The sequence below is a fragment of the Chiloscyllium punctatum genome, chromosome 6, assembly GCF_047496795.1.
Source record: "Chiloscyllium punctatum isolate Juve2018m chromosome 6, sChiPun1.3, whole genome shotgun sequence".
NCBI classification, from domain to species: Eukaryota; Metazoa; Chordata; class Chondrichthyes; order Orectolobiformes; family Hemiscylliidae; genus Chiloscyllium; species Chiloscyllium punctatum.
Genome location: NC_092744.1, coordinates 4,435,823 through 4,455,180, shown reverse-complemented (window position 1 = coordinate 4,455,180; position 19,358 = coordinate 4,435,823). Strand labels below are relative to the sequence as shown.

Sequence of the window (19,358 nt, the reverse complement as noted above, 5' to 3'; positions counted from 1 at the left end):
GAGGCAGCAGTGCTAACCACTGTGCCACCGTGCCGCCCACCGTGATCCTTGGAATTCACATTATGTAATTTGGCTTTGGTTTAACTTTTAAACAAAGCTCACTGATTAGCCAACACTGTATAAATGTTAGCTTTTTTATGTCCCGGGTCTCCCTAACTCAGGAATGGTTTGGTGTGATGTTCTTCTTTGTACTGGAATTCGTAAATCATTTTATGACAGTGCTTCCTGTGATAAATTATTTCCAGGGTTTACTATCAAGTAGCAAATATTTTATGTCAGCAACATATGAAAAACAGTGGCAAGATGAATACCTGGTTAGTGTGTAATTTTGGGATACAGGTGGTCCCCGATTTATGAATGTCCAACTTATGAATGCTTGTACTTACAAATAATACCCCATAATGATTTTAAAGATCTGACATGAACGTTTTCTTGTACTTCTGAACAGCTGTTTTGTAATATACTGTATTATGTTCCAACCTGTGCACAAATTGGATTAGAATGTGCTCCAGGACAGAACCCATTCATAACATGGGGACTGCCTGTAGTTAGTTAGGTACAGCATGTTCAAGGTAAAACAAGTAAGGCCCAAACATCACATTTAACCAGGAATTATTAAACTGAATTTACCTAGGGGTTGAGAGTTCAAACTTTAACTAGGCAAAATTGCATTCAACAAATTATTGATTCCTGAAGAAGGGCTCATGCCCAAAACGTCGATTCTCCTGCTCCTTGGATGCTGACCTGCTGCGCTTTTCCAGCAATTAGTCCAGACAAATCCTGAGTAGTTTGACACAATTCTTCCTCCAACCTGTTCCCTGATAACAACCACAGTCTGCATTATTTCACAGTTTCTGTCTTGGATATTGTTAGACGTCCACTATTCTAGTCTATCCTTCCTTCATGCAGAACCACAGAAAATTAAGTGGCAATGGAAGATTTATTTCTTTGAAAATATTCTGATAAAGCACAAAAGTACTTTTTTGTTAAAGTGCAGAGTCTTGTGTATACCAGTACGGATAGGGGGTGGCGGATTCCTTTACCTGAAGGACATTTAATGATCATCCAGCAGCTCTTATCCTCACTTTCTGGTACTAGATTTATATAATTTGTTGAATGGGAGAAAGTGAGGACTGTAGATGCTGGAGATCAGAGCTGAAAATGTGTTGCTGGAAAAGCGCAGCAGGTCAGGCAGCAGCCAAAGAGCAGGAGAATCGAGGTTTTGGGCATGAGCCCTTCTTCAGGAATCAATAATTTGTTGAATGCAATTTTGCCTAGTTAAAGTTTGAACTCTCAACCCCTAGGTTAATTCAGTTTAATAACTGTTACATTAGTGTGCTCTATTCTGTATGCTGCAAGTAATGTTTAAGATTAGTTTGCATGAGGTGTTTGGAAGTTGGTAATAAGTGGACTAGAGGGAATTTTATGTTTTGCATCCTTTCAGCATGTTAGAATTTTGTGATATACCCTCTAACATTTTTGAATGTTTATGTAAATTATGAAAATGTAAATGTAGGAGATGTATAATGAAGTCTCAGATTATTCAGTAATCTAATATGGTTCAGTGGAAAGTCTGTTATAACAGGGATGTTTGTGTCCAACCAAGTGAGATGACATATTGTTCGACATTGTATATTAAACTCCTTACTTTCTCCTATTTCTCCAGTATAATGAAGATTTAGATAAAGATTGACATCTTTTGAAAGCTGTGTGAGCCCAGCATTATATTAAAATTTCTGGCATATTGAATTTCATTATAATTGACTTCCACTGTATTTTAAAGCATGACGATGCAACTCAACCCAAACTACTTTTTATTATACTCAGTTTGCCATTTATTCTTTTGAATTCTGTTTTGTATTCGCTGAATGAAAATCCAGATTTATCTATATCAGTCATTGAGTCCTCACTGCTAGGAAGGAATCTGTGGCTGAAACTTGGCACAGCTGAAGAATGTCTTTTTTTTAACCTCAATATGGCTTATTGATATACCAAGGAATATGTGTGCCTACAAACACTGTAGATCTTGGACCATTCATCGGGCAAGGTGCAGAGTCTACTTAGATTCATAGCTTCGACTTAATAAGATCATAGCATTGTGGAGTCATTTACAAGAGTATAGAATAGTCACACCATCTTGATTGCAACGGAGATTTGCATGCTGGAAAAGTATAACTGTGAAAATTGGGCCATTAACAAGATTGCTGCATCTCAAATGAGTATTTGAAGTGAAGGGACTTCGGCACTTCTTACATTTGTCAAAGCTTGAGGAAGTGGTGGATGAGGGCGCAATTACAATGTCTCAAAGACTTTTGGATAAGTGCATGAAAAGGAAAGGTTTGGACAGATGTAGACAATGCGCAGGCAGATGGGACTGGTTTAGTTTAGGATTATGTTTGGCATGGACTTGTTAGACCAAAGAGTCTGTTTCCATGTAGTATGGCAACCAACTGGACAAATGAGTGGGTTCTTGGGGAAGCTTGTGTGAAGAGGAACTTATTTGCAGTAGTTATATCAAGAAATTGCACTCATTTTGGGCATGAAATGTTGGGGTGCGGTGGTGCTTGGGAAAAATTGAGCACAATACCTGAAAAGCATGCACAAAGAGATCCAAGGCATGGATCAACAATATCAAAATCTAGGCTCATCCCTTTGCAAAAGAGGAGATGAGGGCAGTAGAAAATGGACTCAATTGAGAAAGATTGTTCATAGTGTGGCAATCAACAGATTGAAGATAGATGATTGACAGGACACAGGATCATTGATGTCAGCCATCGCCAAAGTTGATTACTTTGCAAAACCCATTTTATTTTTAAGTTTCATTTCTTTCTGAAATTAAATACTTTGCTTTTATTTTGATATATCCAATAACAAATCGATTTGAGTGGATATTTTGGTTTTCATGTTCAATAAGTAGACAGCTGTTCACTTGAATGAAGATTCACACTGCTAAGTTGCACTGAATAGAATGTTAAACTTATTTAATACAATAGAGCAAACACGAACTGTCAAGACAGTCATGGCTTTTTTGTATCCATTCTGTTGAAGGAATATGCTGTATTCTCCTCTTAACACTTCTTGTTTACATATAGTGCATATTTTGTAGCTTTTCCAAAGGTTTAATGGCACCTGTGATTTAATGTAAGTCACAATGGCACTTGATTTGTTTATTGGACTGAATGAAAATATCTGCCTTATGAATAGATCTAATAAATTTGTTCAATTCTGATGGTTATGTGACAAGACAAAGTATTACCAGAGCTTAGAGATCTCTTTTTTTTTGGCAAAGTGCTGACAATAGAGATTTTCATTGATTTCTAGCACTGATTTTCTTTCTTAACCCTGAAAAATCTCAGGTTCACCAAAAACCACCCAAACCTGGGAATGAAGCAGATTGGAACATGTACTTCCAATACGTAAAGCAAAAGTGGTGCAAAACTGAAAGATGGGGACAGCATCATAGTTTTGGTGCGCTTAACATTATAAATCCCACTCTTCTGTTCTATTGTACTTTTTCATTTTAATGTGCTTAACCTTCAAATTAATATGTTTGTATAACTGCATAAAGCTGAATTGTTAAAATAACTACTCATGGGTTTAAATGTTCCTGAGTTCCAAATTCTATTTTTGTAGCTCTTTCCACACCAGATGTTGTTATACTGGCATTATTCTTTGGCAAGATATAGCTTACCTCATTGGCTCTGAAGTCTAGATTGTACCAAAAATGCTTTTAACTGAAAGAAAGAATTGAAAGAATGTTTTGTTGGTATTTAAGTTAAATTTTTTGGTTGCAATTTCCAGTTCCCTATAATTGCACAACCGTTTAATTCTCGGTAAATCTTTGAAAAATCAGGTTTGCATTTCCATTGCAGTATGTCATCATTATTTTCATTTTTAGTAAATACATACCTTTAATCCAATTAACTTTCTGTAATCTTGACACCCTTTATAGATTAAAAACTGTGAGCCAGAAACTGAAAATTGTTCAATATTGTGAGATTGACTGATTTTTTTATTTTCTCTTCAGAGTTGATCTGTGGAACAATGAAAACCTGGTGCAAGATATTTTTCTTGGTGAAATTAAGGTTCCTGTGAAAATTTTAAAGAATGACAACTGCCACCGGGCATGGTAAGAATTCTCATATCAACTCTAAATTTCCTTAAGGTAGATCAGATTTCATTCTTGCAGTTAAAGGGATGTCCTATTCCGGAAAAAAAATTACTCTTGTAATGATGCATTTATGAACTTGTTTTGACAGGTCTTGTTTTCAAAACACAAGACCTTCATTGCAATAACTTGTTTTTTGACTTTAAATTTTCACTAACGTGTGTCCCTCTGGTTTGAGTAAGAGCATTAGAATCAGAAGAATTTTGGCAAACACTGGTCAGACCACCCTTAAATTTTTCCACAATTCTCAGCAACTGTGGTGGCCTGAGTAAGTGCTATGATCAAAGGACTAAAAAGCTGGTTGGTTGAGATATGGTTTGATTATGTAAACCAAATTCAATGCTTTATTTCTTGATACAAATGGAAAATACTAGAAATGTACTCATCAGAGAATGAGGGAGAACTGATGAGATGAGTCCTGTTACAAATAATTCAATGTTAGTTTGCAGAAAACTTTTTAAATTGCTGTCCTTTTTTCTTTTCCACTTCCTCCCTGATCACACTTCAAAACAATGAGCAATGTCTCTTAATATTTATAAACTTCAGTCTGCAAATGTAGAGCACTAACATTTTTAAATGCAGCAGAGTGCTAGAGAAACTCTGGTCTCGCAGCATCTATGGAGAGAGAAACAGTTAATTAGTGCTCTTCAAAACTAACATTTCTTATTTTTATCTCTCCATCACATTAAAACTGATATTGTTTTAAATCTGAACTTTGATCTTTGCTGACCTTCTCAAGCAAGTACCTACACATTTGGCTATGCCACTTATTCCTTTATGTAATGCTTCTCAGTTATAGTATTGCAAATAGAGCATTTGATAGTACTTTCTTAATGTTATGTCGATGTAATGGAGCAAATTTGAAACAGTTGTTCACACATGATATTTTTATTCCAAACAAATTCAAAGAAATGCTTTGTTTGTTTTATCTGACCTTTTAAATCATATTTGCATTTACCATATTTTTTTTCTCTCATTGGCATCCACTGACTCTGGTTTGTGTGGTGTTGGAGTCATTTAATATATTTGACCCATTGCTTGAAATTGAGAATCAACTAAAAATAATTGGAATTGTTTAAATTGAGAACTGCAGGATGTTGGTTGCTATTTTTGGAAAGTATAATCCAGTGTATTACAATCCAATAGAAAGAAACTAATCTGATATATGATTTGCGTGTTCTAACTGTATTGTCTCTCTTGTATCCTGAACTGAAATGAGAAACTGGGTCAGGATGACTGTTTCCCATCATATACAACATATAAAGTTACAACAGCAATTAGATTACAAGAGAAACCAGGTCAGAGCAAAACATTAAACTGGAATGATCTTATGAATTCACTCTGAGAAAAGATTGCTACTTCTCAGATTGGATTGTAATCTGAGAAGTGGCTCACTCTCTCTGCGGAGCAGGTAACGGCTGTCTGGAGGTGTTTTTTTTAAGTCACGGTGTAGTCCAGTTATTGTTTTTTTAACGGCTAAAATTTAAAGTTGTTTTTAAGCGCCTAGCAGACCCGGAATTGGTGTCGCGCTAGCTTACCTGGGAAGGTTTTTTTTCTTATAAAAGCGCGCAGGCGAGGAACCCGAGGCACTACAGGGGTAGAGCCTCCCACCCACCCTCCTCCTCTAACTTAATAATACAACCCGTTGTGACAAGCAGGTAAGTGCTGCATTTTGCTTGTTTGTTTCTTTAGATCTAGTTTTTAAAGTTTACCTTTTAGAGGGATGGCAGCGAAGGCAGTGCAATGTTCCTCTTGCAACATGTATGAGGTGAGAGAAGCCATTAGCGTCCCTCCTGATTACACTAGCAAGAAGTGCACCCATCTCCAGCTCCTCCAAGACCATGTTAGGGAACTGGAGCTGGAGTTGGATGAACTGCGGATCATTCGGGAGGCAGAGGTGGTCATAGATCAGAGCTTTAGGGAAGTAGTTACTCCGAAAGTTATAGAGAGATGGGTGACAGTGAGGGGGAGTGGGAGGAAGCAGCCAGTGCAGGGACCCCCTGCGGTCATTCCCCTCAAGAACAAGTATACCGTTTTGGATACTTGTGGGGGAGATGACTTACCAGGGGTAAGCAACGAGGTTCAGGCCTCTGGCACGGAGCCTGTCCCCGTTGCTCAGAAGGGAAGGGCGGAGAAAGGTAGAGCGATAGTTATTGGGGACTCAATAGTGAGGGGCACAGATAGGAGGTTTTGTGGGGGCGACAGAGACTCACGATTGGTATGTTGCCTCCCAGGTGCAAGGGTACGTGATGTCTCTGATCGTGTTTTCCGGGTCCTTAAGGGGGAGGGGGAGTAGCCCCAGGTCGTGGTCCACGTTGGCACCAATGACATAGGTAGGAGGAGGGGTGAGGATGTTAGACAGGCTTCCAGGGAGCTAGGTTGGAAGCTCAGAGCTAGAACGAACAGAGTTGTTGTCTCTGGTTTGTTACCCGTGCCACGTGATAGAGAGTCAAGGAATAGGGATAGAGAGGAGTTAAATGCGTGGCTACAGGGGTGGTGCAGGAGGGAGGGATTTCGGTATTTGGATAACTGGGGTTCTTTCTGGGGAAGGTGGGACCTCTATAAACAGGATGGTCTGCACCTGACCTGAGGGGCACCAGTATCCTTGGGGGGAGGTTTGCTAGTGCTCTTTGGGAGGGTTTAAACTAACTCTGCAGGGGCATGGGAACCTGGAGTGTAGCTTTAGGGAACAGGACCTTGAGTGTAGGGAGGTTAGGAACATGGCATCAATCTCGAAGGAGGGTGCCTGTAAACAGGAAGGTGGCTTGAAGTGTGTATACTTTAATGCCAGAAGTATAAGAAATAAGGTAGGTGAGCTTGCAGCATGGGTTGGTACCTGGGACTTCGATGTTGTGGCCATTACAGAGACGTGGGTAGAACAGGGACAGGAATGGCTGTTGCAGGTTCCAGGGTTTAAATGTTTTAGTAGGGTCAGAGATGGGGGTAAAAGAGGAGGAGGTGTGGCATTGCTTGTCAAGGATAGTATTACAGCAGTAGAAAGGGTGATGGAGGAAGACTTGCAATCTGAGGTAGTTTGGGCAGAGGTTAGAAATAGGGAAGGTGAGGTCACCCTGTTAGGAGTTTTCTACAGGCCTCCTAATAGTCCGAGAGAAGTAGAGGAAAGTATTGTGAGGATGATTCAGGAGAAGAGTGAAAGTAGCAGGGTGGTTGTTATGGGGGACTTTAACTTCCCAGATATTGACTGGGAAAGCTATAGCTCGAGTTCATTAGATGGGTCGGTGTTTGTCCAATGTGTGCAGGAGGGTTTCCTGACACAATATGTAGACAGGCCAACAAGAGGTGAGGCTATACTGGATTTGGTTCTAGGTAATGAACCAGGCCAGGTGTTAGACTTGGAGGTAGATGAGCACTTCGGGGGCAGTGACCACAACTCTGTGACTTTTACTCTAGTGATGGAGAGGGATAACTGTGCACTGCAGGGCAACAGTTATAGCTGGGGGCAGGGAAATTATGATGTGGTGAGGCATGACTTAGGATGCATGGATTGGAAAAATAGGCTTCAAGGGAAGAACACAAATGATATGTGGAGATTGTTCAAGGAACAGCTAATGGGTGTCCTTGATAAGTATGTACCAGTCAGGCAGGGAGTAAAGGGTCTTGTGAGGGAGCCGTGGTTTATCAAGGAATTGGAATCCCTTGTGAAAGGGAAGAGGGTGGCCTATGTAAAGATGAGGCGTGAAGGTTCAGTTGGGGCGATTGAGAGTTATAAGGTAGCCAGGAAGGATCTAAAGAGAGAGCTAAGAGCAGCGAGAAGGGGACATGAGAAGTGCTTAGTTGGTAGGATTAGGGAAAAGCCAAAGGCTTTCTATAGGTATGTCAGGAAGAAAAGGATGACTAGGGTAGGTATCGGTCCAGTCAAGGATAGTAGTGGGAAGTTGTGTGTGGAGGCGGAGGAGATCGGTGAGACACTAAATCAATACTTTTCATCAGTATTCATTCAGGAACAGGACGTTGTTGCCGATGTGAATACTGAGTCACAATTAATTAGAATGGATGGCTTTGAGGTATGTAGGGAAGAGGTGTTGGAAATTCTGGAAAGGATGAAAATAGATAAGTCCCCTGGGCCTGATGGCATTTATCCTAGGATCCTCTGGGAAGCTAGGGAGGAGATTGCAGAGCCATTGGCCTTGATTTTTATGTCGTCGTTGTCTACGGGAATAGTGCCAGAAGACTGGAGGATAGCGAATGTGGTCCCCTTGTTCAAGAAGGGGAGCAGGGATAGCCCGAGTTACTATAGGCCAGTCAGCCTCACTTCTGTTGTGGGCAAAGTCTTAGAGAATTGTAAGGGATAGGATTTATGAACATCTGGATAGGAATAATGTGATCAAGGATAGTCAGCATGGTTTTGTGAAGGGCAGGTCGGCCTCACAAACCTTATTGAATTCTTTGAGAAGGTGACCAAGGAAGTGGACGAGGGTAAAGCAGTAGATGTGGTGTATATGGATTTTAGCAAGGCATTCGATAAGGTACCCCATGGCAGGCTAATGCAAAAACTACGGAGGTATGGCATTGAGGGTGCATTAGAGGTTTGGATTAGGAATTGGCTGGCTGGAAGGAGACAGAGGGTCGTAGTTGATGGTATAGGTTTATCTTGGAGCGCAGTTACTAGTGTTGTTCCACAAGAATCTGTTTTGGGACCATTGCTGTTTGTCATTTTTATAAATGACCTGGAGGAGGGGCTTGAAGGCTGGGTGAGCAAGTTTGCGGATGATACGAAAGTCGGTGGAGTTGTGGACAGCGAAGAAGGATGTGGCAGGTTACAGCGCGATATAGATAAGTTGCAGAACTGGGCAGTAAGGTGGCAAATGGAATTCAATGTAGCTAAGTGTGAAGTCATTCACTTTGGTAGGAGTAACAAGAAGATGGATTACTGGGCTAATGGTAGACTACTTGGTAGTGTGGATGAGCAGAGGGATCTTGGTGTCCATGTACACATTTCTCTGAAAGTTGCCACCCAGGTAAATAGTGCTGTGAAGAAGGCATATGGTCTACTGGGCTTTATTGGTAGAGGAATTGAGTTCCGGTGTCCTGAGGTCATGTTGCAGTTGTATAAGACTCTGGTGCGGCCTCATCTGGAGTATTGTGTGCAGTTTTGGTCGCCATATTATAGGAAGGATGTGGAGGCATTGGAACGAGTGCAGAGGAGGTTTACCAGGATGTTGCCTGGCATGGTAGGAAGATCGTATGAGGAAAGGCTGAGGCACTTGGGGCTGTTCTCATTGGAGAAAAGAAGGTTTAGGGGAGATTTGTTAGAGGTATACAAGATGATTAGGGGTTTAGATAGGGTTGACAGTGAGAACCTTTTTCCGCTAATGAAGTCAGCTGTTACCAGGGGACACAGCTTTAAATTAAGGGGTGGTAGGTATAGGACAGATGTTAGGAGTAGATTTTTTACTCAGCGGGTTGTGAGTTCATGGAATGCCCTGCCAGTATCAGTGGTGGACTGTCCCTCTTTATGGTCATTCAAGCGGGCATTGGATAAGCATATAGAGGTTATTGGGCTAGTGTAGGTTAGGTAGGCTTCGGTCAGCACAACATCGAGGGCCGAAGGGCCTGTACTGCGCTGTATTTTCTATGTTCTAAATAAACAACAAGCATGAAACAAAAAAATGCATTGGCCTGACTATTAAACAAAATAGTAATAAATCATTGGGACTTTCATTTGTATTTTGACACCATCCTACTGCTAAACTAATTAGCTACATTGTATCCTGGTTTGTTGAGAGAATTAGTGCATTCTAGACCATCAACGGTAGATTGCAGTTAGTGCTACTATCAAGGCAGCTGCATCTTTTAGCATTTTTCAAAATTAGGGAGTTCATTGCCATATATTGAAGCTGGTTTGGGTGTGTAGATTTGGGAATGTTGGTGTCCACCAGGTCCATTAGCATTTTTTACATGCTCATTTCATGTGACTTGTGCTCTTCTATATCCAAGTAAATTATTTTGTAGTCCAGTACTATATGACATCCCTTGTACCCCAAACCAAATATTTCTGTCCTGTGAACATGTACTGCTCAATTTGTACAAAGCTAGAGGAGGAGGATTTATTTTGAGATGAGGCATGGCAAGAAATGGGAGGTTACTTTGTTTTACAGAAAGAGTAGGAATGCTTCAGTGCGTGTTATCACTTTATATTCGTAGAAACTAAAGAATAGATTACAATTGCCCATAGCATTGTCTTGTCATGCATGAATTAACCACTCCGGTGAAAGAATTTAGTTTTTCCCCAATAGAAACCTTCAAGCTTTTGTGTTTCAAAAACCTTTCCACTAGTTTTTCTTTTCCTGTCTGTCTTTGGACAGTTGGAAATCAAGGACCTACCAACACACTTGGTGTAATGTGTTTTGAATTAATTTGATAAAAGTTATTGCTATTATCAGATAAGAGGGACAAAGTTGTGAAAGTATGCAAGTACTGTAACTCTTGTGCACAAGATGATCACTTCCTCTTCCAAACCGATCAGTGGGAAAGAAATTCAGTTTTCCTAAGTTTAAACAATGATTTGTGTTATAACAGATCCTGGCAAGACAAAGCTTATGGTCTGAGCAATTGTTGTTTTGTAGTGAGTATTTTAAAATATGGAAAGCACGTCTGATGTGAAACAACAGCAACCTCTTCTAACAGTTTCCAGAACTGAAAAGAACCATACTCACGTACCTGCTGCTCTGAATCCGATTCCCTTATGTATAATGACAGAAATTGCTGGGTCTGACAGCATCTGTGGAGAGTTAACATGAAGCAGAATTAATATAAACTCTGCTTTCTCTCCACAGATGTTTCCAAACCTGCTAAGTGTCTCCAGTTTCTGATGGATTTCAAGCATCTGCAACTCTTTGTTATATTTCCCTTTATGTATATATCAGTTAGTACAGTTCTGCAAGTGGTGTTGTCAGTAATAATGCATGAATGTGAAGTTAAGTCAACATGGTATAGGTTTTGCATAATATTCTTCATGCACATTTGGCTGGATTAATATAGCCCTCCCATCCACAGCATTACCCTTAAACCATGGGCTCTTATTGATTGATGATATACAACACCTGATACAAAAACATCACATGATCTTAATGTCACTTATGCTGCAAGATCATTCTAGTGTGACCGAAGGTTGAGAAGATAAAGTTATTGCTCCTAGCCAATTGTTGTCTGTGCAGTATTTAGTGTTTTATGTGGTATAGTTCAAGTCACCATATGCACCATCATTAAATAGGTACTTACTGCTACCAAAGGACAATGGAAATAAGTCTGCAAAATCAGAAGACTTGGGCTCACTTCGACTGTCTATATCCTACAATGAAGATTATGTACTCCCTTCTAACTACTACAGTTCTCTTAATGACTTGCTGCTAATATCATCAGATGTTAAGGTAAGCATTTGCAGATAGGGTCTATCTTTTTTTTTATCATTTCTAAGACAACGTAACAGAATGTATGTATTCCAATGTACTAAAGCAGTTCTAACTTCGTATTCTGGTGAGATGTCTTTTGTGATCAACTGTTAGTTTTGCACAATAGAAACTTGGTGTGTTGGTGAGACTTGGTGCCCATTTCAAATATCACTGTTACTTTTACTTAAGTCATAGCATCATACAACACAGAATCAGATCCTTCAATCCAACTTGTCCATGCCAACCAGGTTCCCAAAGTAAACTAGTCCCACTTGCCTGTATTTGGCCCTTATTACTCTAAACCTTTCCTATTCAAGTACTTATCCAAACATGTTTTTAAATGTGTAAATGTACCTACATCCACCACTTCCTCGAGCAGTTCCTTCCACATTAAAACCACCCTCTGCATGGAAACAATTGCCCCTTAGGTCTCTTTTTAAAATCTTTCTCCTCTTACTGTATAAATCTATCCCCTAGTTTTGAACTTCCCCCACCTAGGGAAAAAAACCTTTGCTATTCACTTTATCTATGCCCCTCACAATTTTATAAATCCCTATAAGGTCACTCACCCCATAACCACCTATGATCCAGTGAAAGAAAGTTCCAGCCAATCCAGTCTCTCCAGTATAACTCATATCCTCTAGTCCTGGTAATATCCTGGTAAATCTCTTCTAACCCTCTCCAATGGATCATTTCTTCAAAATATGCATTTTGAGATCTAATTTTATAATCTTGCGGATCTGGCACAGTCTGCAGATTGTTGAGATTAATTTTGAGGCTCACGTTTTGCTGAAATTTGACTTGGTTCGCACAGGTATTCTCAGTATTCTGGTTTGGTTATTGATATGTAAACTGCAGTTGTGTTATAGCAATGTAGATTATAATGGACAAGTCATGTCTACTTTTTAATTAACCAGCTGACAGCAAGGAGTGGTATCTACCAGGATTGATATCTTTTGCTATTTAAGATTTGCGAACTGCTGCTAGCATATTATTGAGAATTTTTTGTGTAAAGACAGGAAAGGCAACTGTAATGGATTAATATAACTTGCAACAAATCACACTAGTTATTTTGTAATGTTGCTTATCCTACCCCTCTTTCTCTTTCATTTAAGCCTATATCTGCCTCAGCAGTTCATATCCTGGGTGAGGTGTGCCGTGAGAAGCAAGAAGCTGTATTGCCACTTGTACGCCTGCTTTTGCATCACAAGAAGCTGGTTCCTTTCCTTAGTGCCATAGCGGAGTTAGATCTTCAGCAGACACAGTAAGTCTGATAGTTGCTGTAATGGTTAGTCTTTCTTGATTGCCACATCCTGGGAGAAGCAGCAGACATTTTCTAGCACTGGCTGTGATATAGGACTTTTATATTAAAAGGAAAAGTATCTGTGATTGGATGGAGCTCTGTGATGAAATGCACTTGTAACATTTGATCTGAACATCGTCACTGCTGACCTGGGAGTGCATGATGCAGAGTACAGTTGTTTTTGCTCTGTCCATACAATGCACTTCAATTATACCTTCATAGCAGCCACTACTGCACCAAAATGCTTTTCCGTTTGCCTTAGAAATCCTTTTCAGCCTTTCCAAAGATTGTGCTTCACAGCTGGCATAATGCTTAGAATTTATAACAACCAAGATCTTGGTTGAGGTTGTCCACATTTCCAGTGCATCAAGTAATCCCTTCAATGCAAAGGAAAGTTAAGTGGATGCTGGAAATCTGGAATAAAAGCAAAAAGTGCTGAAAGTGCTCAATACATCAGCATCTGTGGAGAGAAGCAAAGTAACTGATGCACTGGTGCAACTCTGAGCATTGGTGATATTTTGGTAAATCTTTATCAGTTAAGTTGTTTTAATGTTGTGACTGTGATTGCGTTATGACTCTCTGTGATAGGGAAAGCTTTTGATTGTCCAAAATGCCTATCCGTTCAATGACTTCCTAAATAGTCAAGTGTAAAAACAAGGCTTCTTTTGCAACAGCTTTTCTTAGGCAGGTTAATGTAATGTGTTCCTGCTTTATAAATATTAACTGTTGTTTCTCAGAATGGCCAGCACAATTATAGACACTCACCTGGTGGATTTTTCACATTTTGTGAATGGGATAGTTGATGTACTTGTAACATTTTCCTTTACAAGCTACATGATCGTTTTGTGGGGAATGGCAGACAGGGAAATGTGTGATAGCACACATTGCCAGAATGATGGAGTAGACTTGTACATCCTGGTACTATTTACATGGTGGTATTTTTCTGCAAGTTCAGGATCTTTTGATGCTTGGATCAACAGTGCTAGGTCATTACCATAAACAAAGTTTGGATTTTGAGCAGGGCATGTCTGCCATGTAGGCACAACCATTAGCACCTGGGCTTTTAGACAATCCAGGAAGATGCTATTTTAAAGGTGTTTGCACTTGAATCACTGTTAGATTTGTTGTGTACTGTTTGCCAGAATGCAAAGTTTTAAGCAGTTTTCAGAAATTTTGAGAGAGATCCTGTTGAATTTTACAACTTTGGTTTTGTAGGGAAGCCAACACTATCTTCAGGGGAAATTCTCTGGCCACACGCTGTATCGATGAAACAATGAAACTCGTTGGAAAGCATTATCTGAAAGTGACTCTGAAGTCCACTTTAGATGAAGTAAGATGATACTTTATATGAATTTGCTGCTTAGTTTATCCTCATGCTGACTTCTCCATCAGCCAATGAAAGAGAACATGTCTCATTAGTTGACCTTGTGTGCAGTTCTTTAGAATCAGGTTTTTAAAAGATAATCTTTTCTCTTTCATTCATGTAAATATTACTACCTTGATCACTGTTTCATCTGACTGCTGTCACTCTGTGACATCATCTTTAAACAATATGTGCACTAGCAATAACTATTTCAACTTCACCACCACTTCTTGAGTCTTCCATTTCTGATTTAGAATGTTGCTTAAAAACATAGCAACATAGAAAATAGCTGCAGGGGTAGGCCTTCAAGTCTGCACCACCATTCAATAAGATCATGGCTGATCAGTGTCCCATTTCCACTCTCCGTACCCCATGATTCTGCAAGTGGCACGACCAGCACCTTCTTGAATATATCCAGTGAACTGGCCCGAACAGCTTCCTGTGGGAGAGAATTCCACAGGTTCACAACTGAGTGAAAAAATTCTTCCTCGTCTTAGTCCTGAATGGCTTACCCCTTATTCCTAGATTGTGACCCCTAGTTCTGGACTTCCCTAACATCGGGAGTATTCTTCCAGAATCTAGCCTGTCCAGTCCCATCAGGATTGTATCTGTTTCTATGAGATTCCCCCTTGTTCTTCTAAACTCCAGCAAGATGATCCAGTCTTTCCTTATATGTCAATCCTGCCATCCCAGGAATCAGCTTGTCTGATATCCAGTATTGGCTGAGCAGAAATTTCCTTAAATGAAGTCTTAGTAAGACCGAATCCATTCTTTTAAGTCTATATTACCATCTCCCTTCCCTAGTCACTGGCTGCACCTTTGCTTCCTCGCCACCTTTAAAGCTGAGTCAAACTGTTTGTAATTTGTTTGGCCCTGAGCTTAATCTTCAATTGTCAGTATCATCTATCTTGTACGAATACCTCAAATTTAAAATTCTCATTTAAATATTCAGTTCGTTCCATTGCTAAATCACTCCTAACCCTTGCGGTTTCATCCACCTCTACTGTCCTCCCAAGATTTCCACTTTCATATATTTTTGCCCTCCATCCATAAGATATTATGGCAAGCAGTTATCCAGTAATACAGCTTTTAGCAACTGCTGGACACGCACATCGAAGTTTCATTGAAGTAACATGACCATGCTTCCCGAGAAGCCAGAGATCTTCTCTATATCTGGAGAAGGCAAGTGACTGACAAGTGTAATTGCTTCCTCTATAGCAATTCCTTGTGAAAGAAATCTTCCAGTTCGAGTTTGCAAATCATGATCCCAGCTATGGTACCACTAGACAAGTCAGATTCCAGAATGAAATCTAGCAAATTGATCATATGTTCTGCTTTTCTATTTTAATTAATGTGGTGGTCATTCACCAAAAGAGTCACACGAGACTGCAATTTCTTTAACAATGCAAGTTTCTTGCACAAAAAGCAAACAAACCTAGCTATCTAGGTATAGAGCACAGAAAAGCAAAGTTTCATTGTATGCTGACAGGAAAGGAGATGTAAAACCAGATAAATCACCCCTCTGAATTGGATCTTTAGGTCAACTTAACTGATTCTCCCCAGTTGTTTGCTGTGAACTGTGACGTTTTCTTAACATGAATGCTCAAAACTGAGAGCTCAGACTTTTTTCGGCTTTTATTAACATGCAGATTTCTATCCAAGCATTCAGTTTGGAAGTTAGACAAATTAAACTTTTATACTGAGATATATCTGCTTTCCCAAACTGTCCATTATTCCTTTCTCAGAGTAAATCTAGATTTGCCTCTGACTCCAGTCAATTCTCCTCCAAAACTGTTTAAAAGCTTAAGCTATAATCCATCACAGTGAAAATAGTTTCCTTCAAAACTTCAGCAGGTCCCTGCTTTCTGATGCATACTGGAACAGTTCTACAGGAAGGGCAGTCTTATGTGGTTTTTTGTTTGAACTCTTTAGAAAAATAACTAACTCCAAATGCCATGATTTAAAATACAAACTTAAAAATTTTATTTTATAAACGACAATCAGATGCTGTTTATTACACAGTTTAAAAACATGCTTCATTGACTAATAAAATCTATATCTGTTTAAGAATGTTCATTATCCTCACTTGACATAATTTTCTTAGATTTGTGACTCCTGCAAAACCTGTGAGATTGATCCTCTTAAGTTAAAGGAAGGCGATAATGTTGAGGTGAATAAGGTATGTGTATTTTCCAATGGTTACTCAAATTTGTTTTACTATATAATTCATATAGTTGGAAAAATTGGTTTTATAATGTACCATAGAACAGTTTAAATAAATGATTTTATCAGATTCTTTTAAACATAATGTTATGGCATAAAGGCAAAATACTATGGATGTTAGAAATCTGAAAGAAACACAGAATGCTGGAGAAACTCAACAGACAGCAGCAGAGTTAATGTTCCAAGCCTGCTATGACTTTTCTTCAGGACTAATGTTTAATGTTAAGGCACGGATTAACCAGACTCTATTATTCACTTTTCTGGTTACTTGCAACAAGAAAATTATAATTGTTGAATTTTGCTGACAGACTGCAAGTACTATTGTCAGTGCTGAAAACAACAAATTCTGGAAATCACAGCAAGTCAGGCAGCGTTTATGGAGAGAGAGCAAGTTAACATTTCAAGTCTAGTTTTTTTTTGTTTTTAGTACAGATTCCAGCATCTGCAGTAATTTGCTCCTACTATTGTCAATGATTATGCTAACAAACTACTGTCTTACAAACTTGCTTGCAACTTAAACTGGCAAATATTGTCACTGTGCAAGTGTGCTAGTTTTAAAATATTCCTCTGGCAGGTATGTGCTCGGTTCTGGTGATCATCAGTCTACAGCTTCACTGGCAACGTTGTCGTCATTGAAGACAAAATAGTTGGTGCTTACGAACCATTTTTAGCTCTTGTCAGGGTCCATGATTAGTGTCAGCAGAAGTGTGTAGATAGTACTGATTGTGATGAGTCCCAATTACATTTCAGTGTGAGCTAGCATTGTTGAATCTAAGTGTTGCAGAAATTCAGCAGGTCTGGCAGCATCTGTGGAGAGAGAAAGTGATAAAGTTGTGAGTCTGTTGTGACTATTCTTAACATTTTGACTCCATGTTACCTTTGTTTCTCTCAGACCTGCTGAGTTTCTGCCACACTTTGTTTTTATTTCAGACTTTTTAGTATCCATGGTGCTTTGCTTTTATTTCTATTATCGAATCATCCAGTTAAATGCCATGTAATGTTGATGGTAAGGACTTGCAGAATACGTGCAGCTGGACAGGATGAGAACACATAGTCCAAGAATGGTAGAGCAGTAATCAGTGATGATAATCTACAGATCTTTCTGATATCCTTTCCATTTATCCTTTCCATCAGTTGAGCTCATATTCAAATGCAAATAATAGCTTAATTCAGTTTATTTTCAAACTTGCAGGAAAACCTTCGCCAGTATGTTGAAAGAGTATTCACTGTGATTGTCAGGTCCAGTATGAGTTGTCCCACATTAATGTGTGAGGTGTTTCATTCACTACAAAACTTGGCAAGGAAGCAATTTCCAGGTAAGAGATAAAAAATCATGTTTCAAACAAGTATTTCTTCTCACGAAAACATCTTTGTGAATATAATGGTTGAAAACTAAAATCAAACTCCAAGCTGTTTTTGGAGTTTGGTCACAGACCAGACGTAAATTTAGTGAATAATTGAATAGGTTTGAGGGGCTAATTGGCCTTACCTCCTGTATCCATGTCCTTAAAATTTGAGCTTATGCTGTGTTTTATCAATGTTTTGTTAACAGAGTCAGTCATACAGCATGGTAACATACATTCACTGGTCCATGCGGATCATAGGCCCAAACCAAACTCATCCCATTTGCTATTGTTTGGCCCTTATCCCCCAAACCTTTCCTATTCATGAACTTATCCAAATGTCTTTTAAATGTTGTAATTGTTCCTATATCCACCACTTCCTCTGATAGTTCATTCTGCATAGAAACCACTCCATGTTAAAAAAAAGTGGTTGGTTATCCTTTTTGAATCTTTCTCCACTCAACTTAAAGCTTAGTTTTAGGCTAGGTTTGAACTCTGATACCCAAGGGAGAAGACCCTTGACTTTTCACCTTATCTATTACCCCTTATGCTTTTGTAAACCTCTCCAAGGTCACCCATTAACCTCCGACACTCCAATGAAAACCGTCCCAGCCTATCATTATAACTCAAACCTTTCATTCCTAGCAATATACTGGTAAATCTTTTCTGAACCCTCGCCAATTTAGTAATATCCTTCTTTTAGTAGGGCGAACAGAGCTATGCATAATACTCCCAAAGATGCCTCACCAACGTCCTGTACAACCTCAACATGACATCCCAACTCCTGTACTCTAAAAGTTTGAGCAATGAAGGCAAGCATGCTAAACACCTTCTTAACTACCTTGTCAACTTGTGACTCAAATTTCGTAGAATTATGTACCTGATCCCCTAGGTCTCTGTTCTATAACATTACCTAAGGTACCACTGTATAAGACCTACTCTTGTTTGTTTTGCCAAAATGCAATGCTTCCTATTTATTCAAAGAACAAAACACTTTAGGTGCAGGAGGACATTGTGGCAATACGTCTATCATTATCTTGGGAAATTTGTGACTCTGAAGCCTGTTGATCAAGATCTCTTTATAACCTTAGCCTTCTTCACTGTTCACTATGCCATCTGCAAACTTACTAACCATGTCTCCTAAATTCTCATCCAAATTGTTTATATAAGTGGCAAACAAAAGTGGGCCCAGTATCAATCCCTGTGAAATACCGCTCGTCACAGGCCTCCAGTACAAAAATACAATCTTCCCACGACCATCCTTTGTTTCCTCATGTCAAGCCAATTTTGCATCTCATATGATCTAACATTATTAATTAGTCTTCTGGTACCTAGTCAAGGGCTTTGCTAAAGGTGGCTCAATGATTAGGACTGCTGCCATACAGCACCAGCTTCTGGTGAATGTCTGTGTGGAATTTGCACATTCTCCCTGTGTCTGCGTGGGTTTCCACTGGTGGTCCAGTTTCTGGTTAGGTGCATTAATCAGAGGTAAATATAAGGTAGGGGAATGGGTCTGGGAAGGTTACTCTTCGGAAGGTTGGTGTGG

At 39.4% G+C, this 19,358-nt stretch overlaps 1 protein-coding gene across 1 annotated transcript in view; it reads left to right on the top strand.

The window, feature by feature from the left end:
* Positions 1-19,358, top strand: part of rasa2 (RAS p21 protein activator 2) — a 198,319-nt gene that overhangs the window by 130,433 nt on the left and 48,528 nt on the right. The window contains exons 9-14 of the mRNA XM_072571933.1: positions 4,028-4,129; positions 11,403-11,559; positions 12,696-12,844; positions 14,099-14,213; positions 16,351-16,425; positions 17,662-17,785. Of these exons, the coding sequence (XP_072428034.1) occupies positions 4,028-4,129; positions 11,403-11,559; positions 12,696-12,844; positions 14,099-14,213; positions 16,351-16,425; positions 17,662-17,785 (722 nt within the window). The remainder of the gene's footprint in view (positions 1-4,027; positions 4,130-11,402; positions 11,560-12,695; positions 12,845-14,098; positions 14,214-16,350; positions 16,426-17,661; positions 17,786-19,358) is intronic.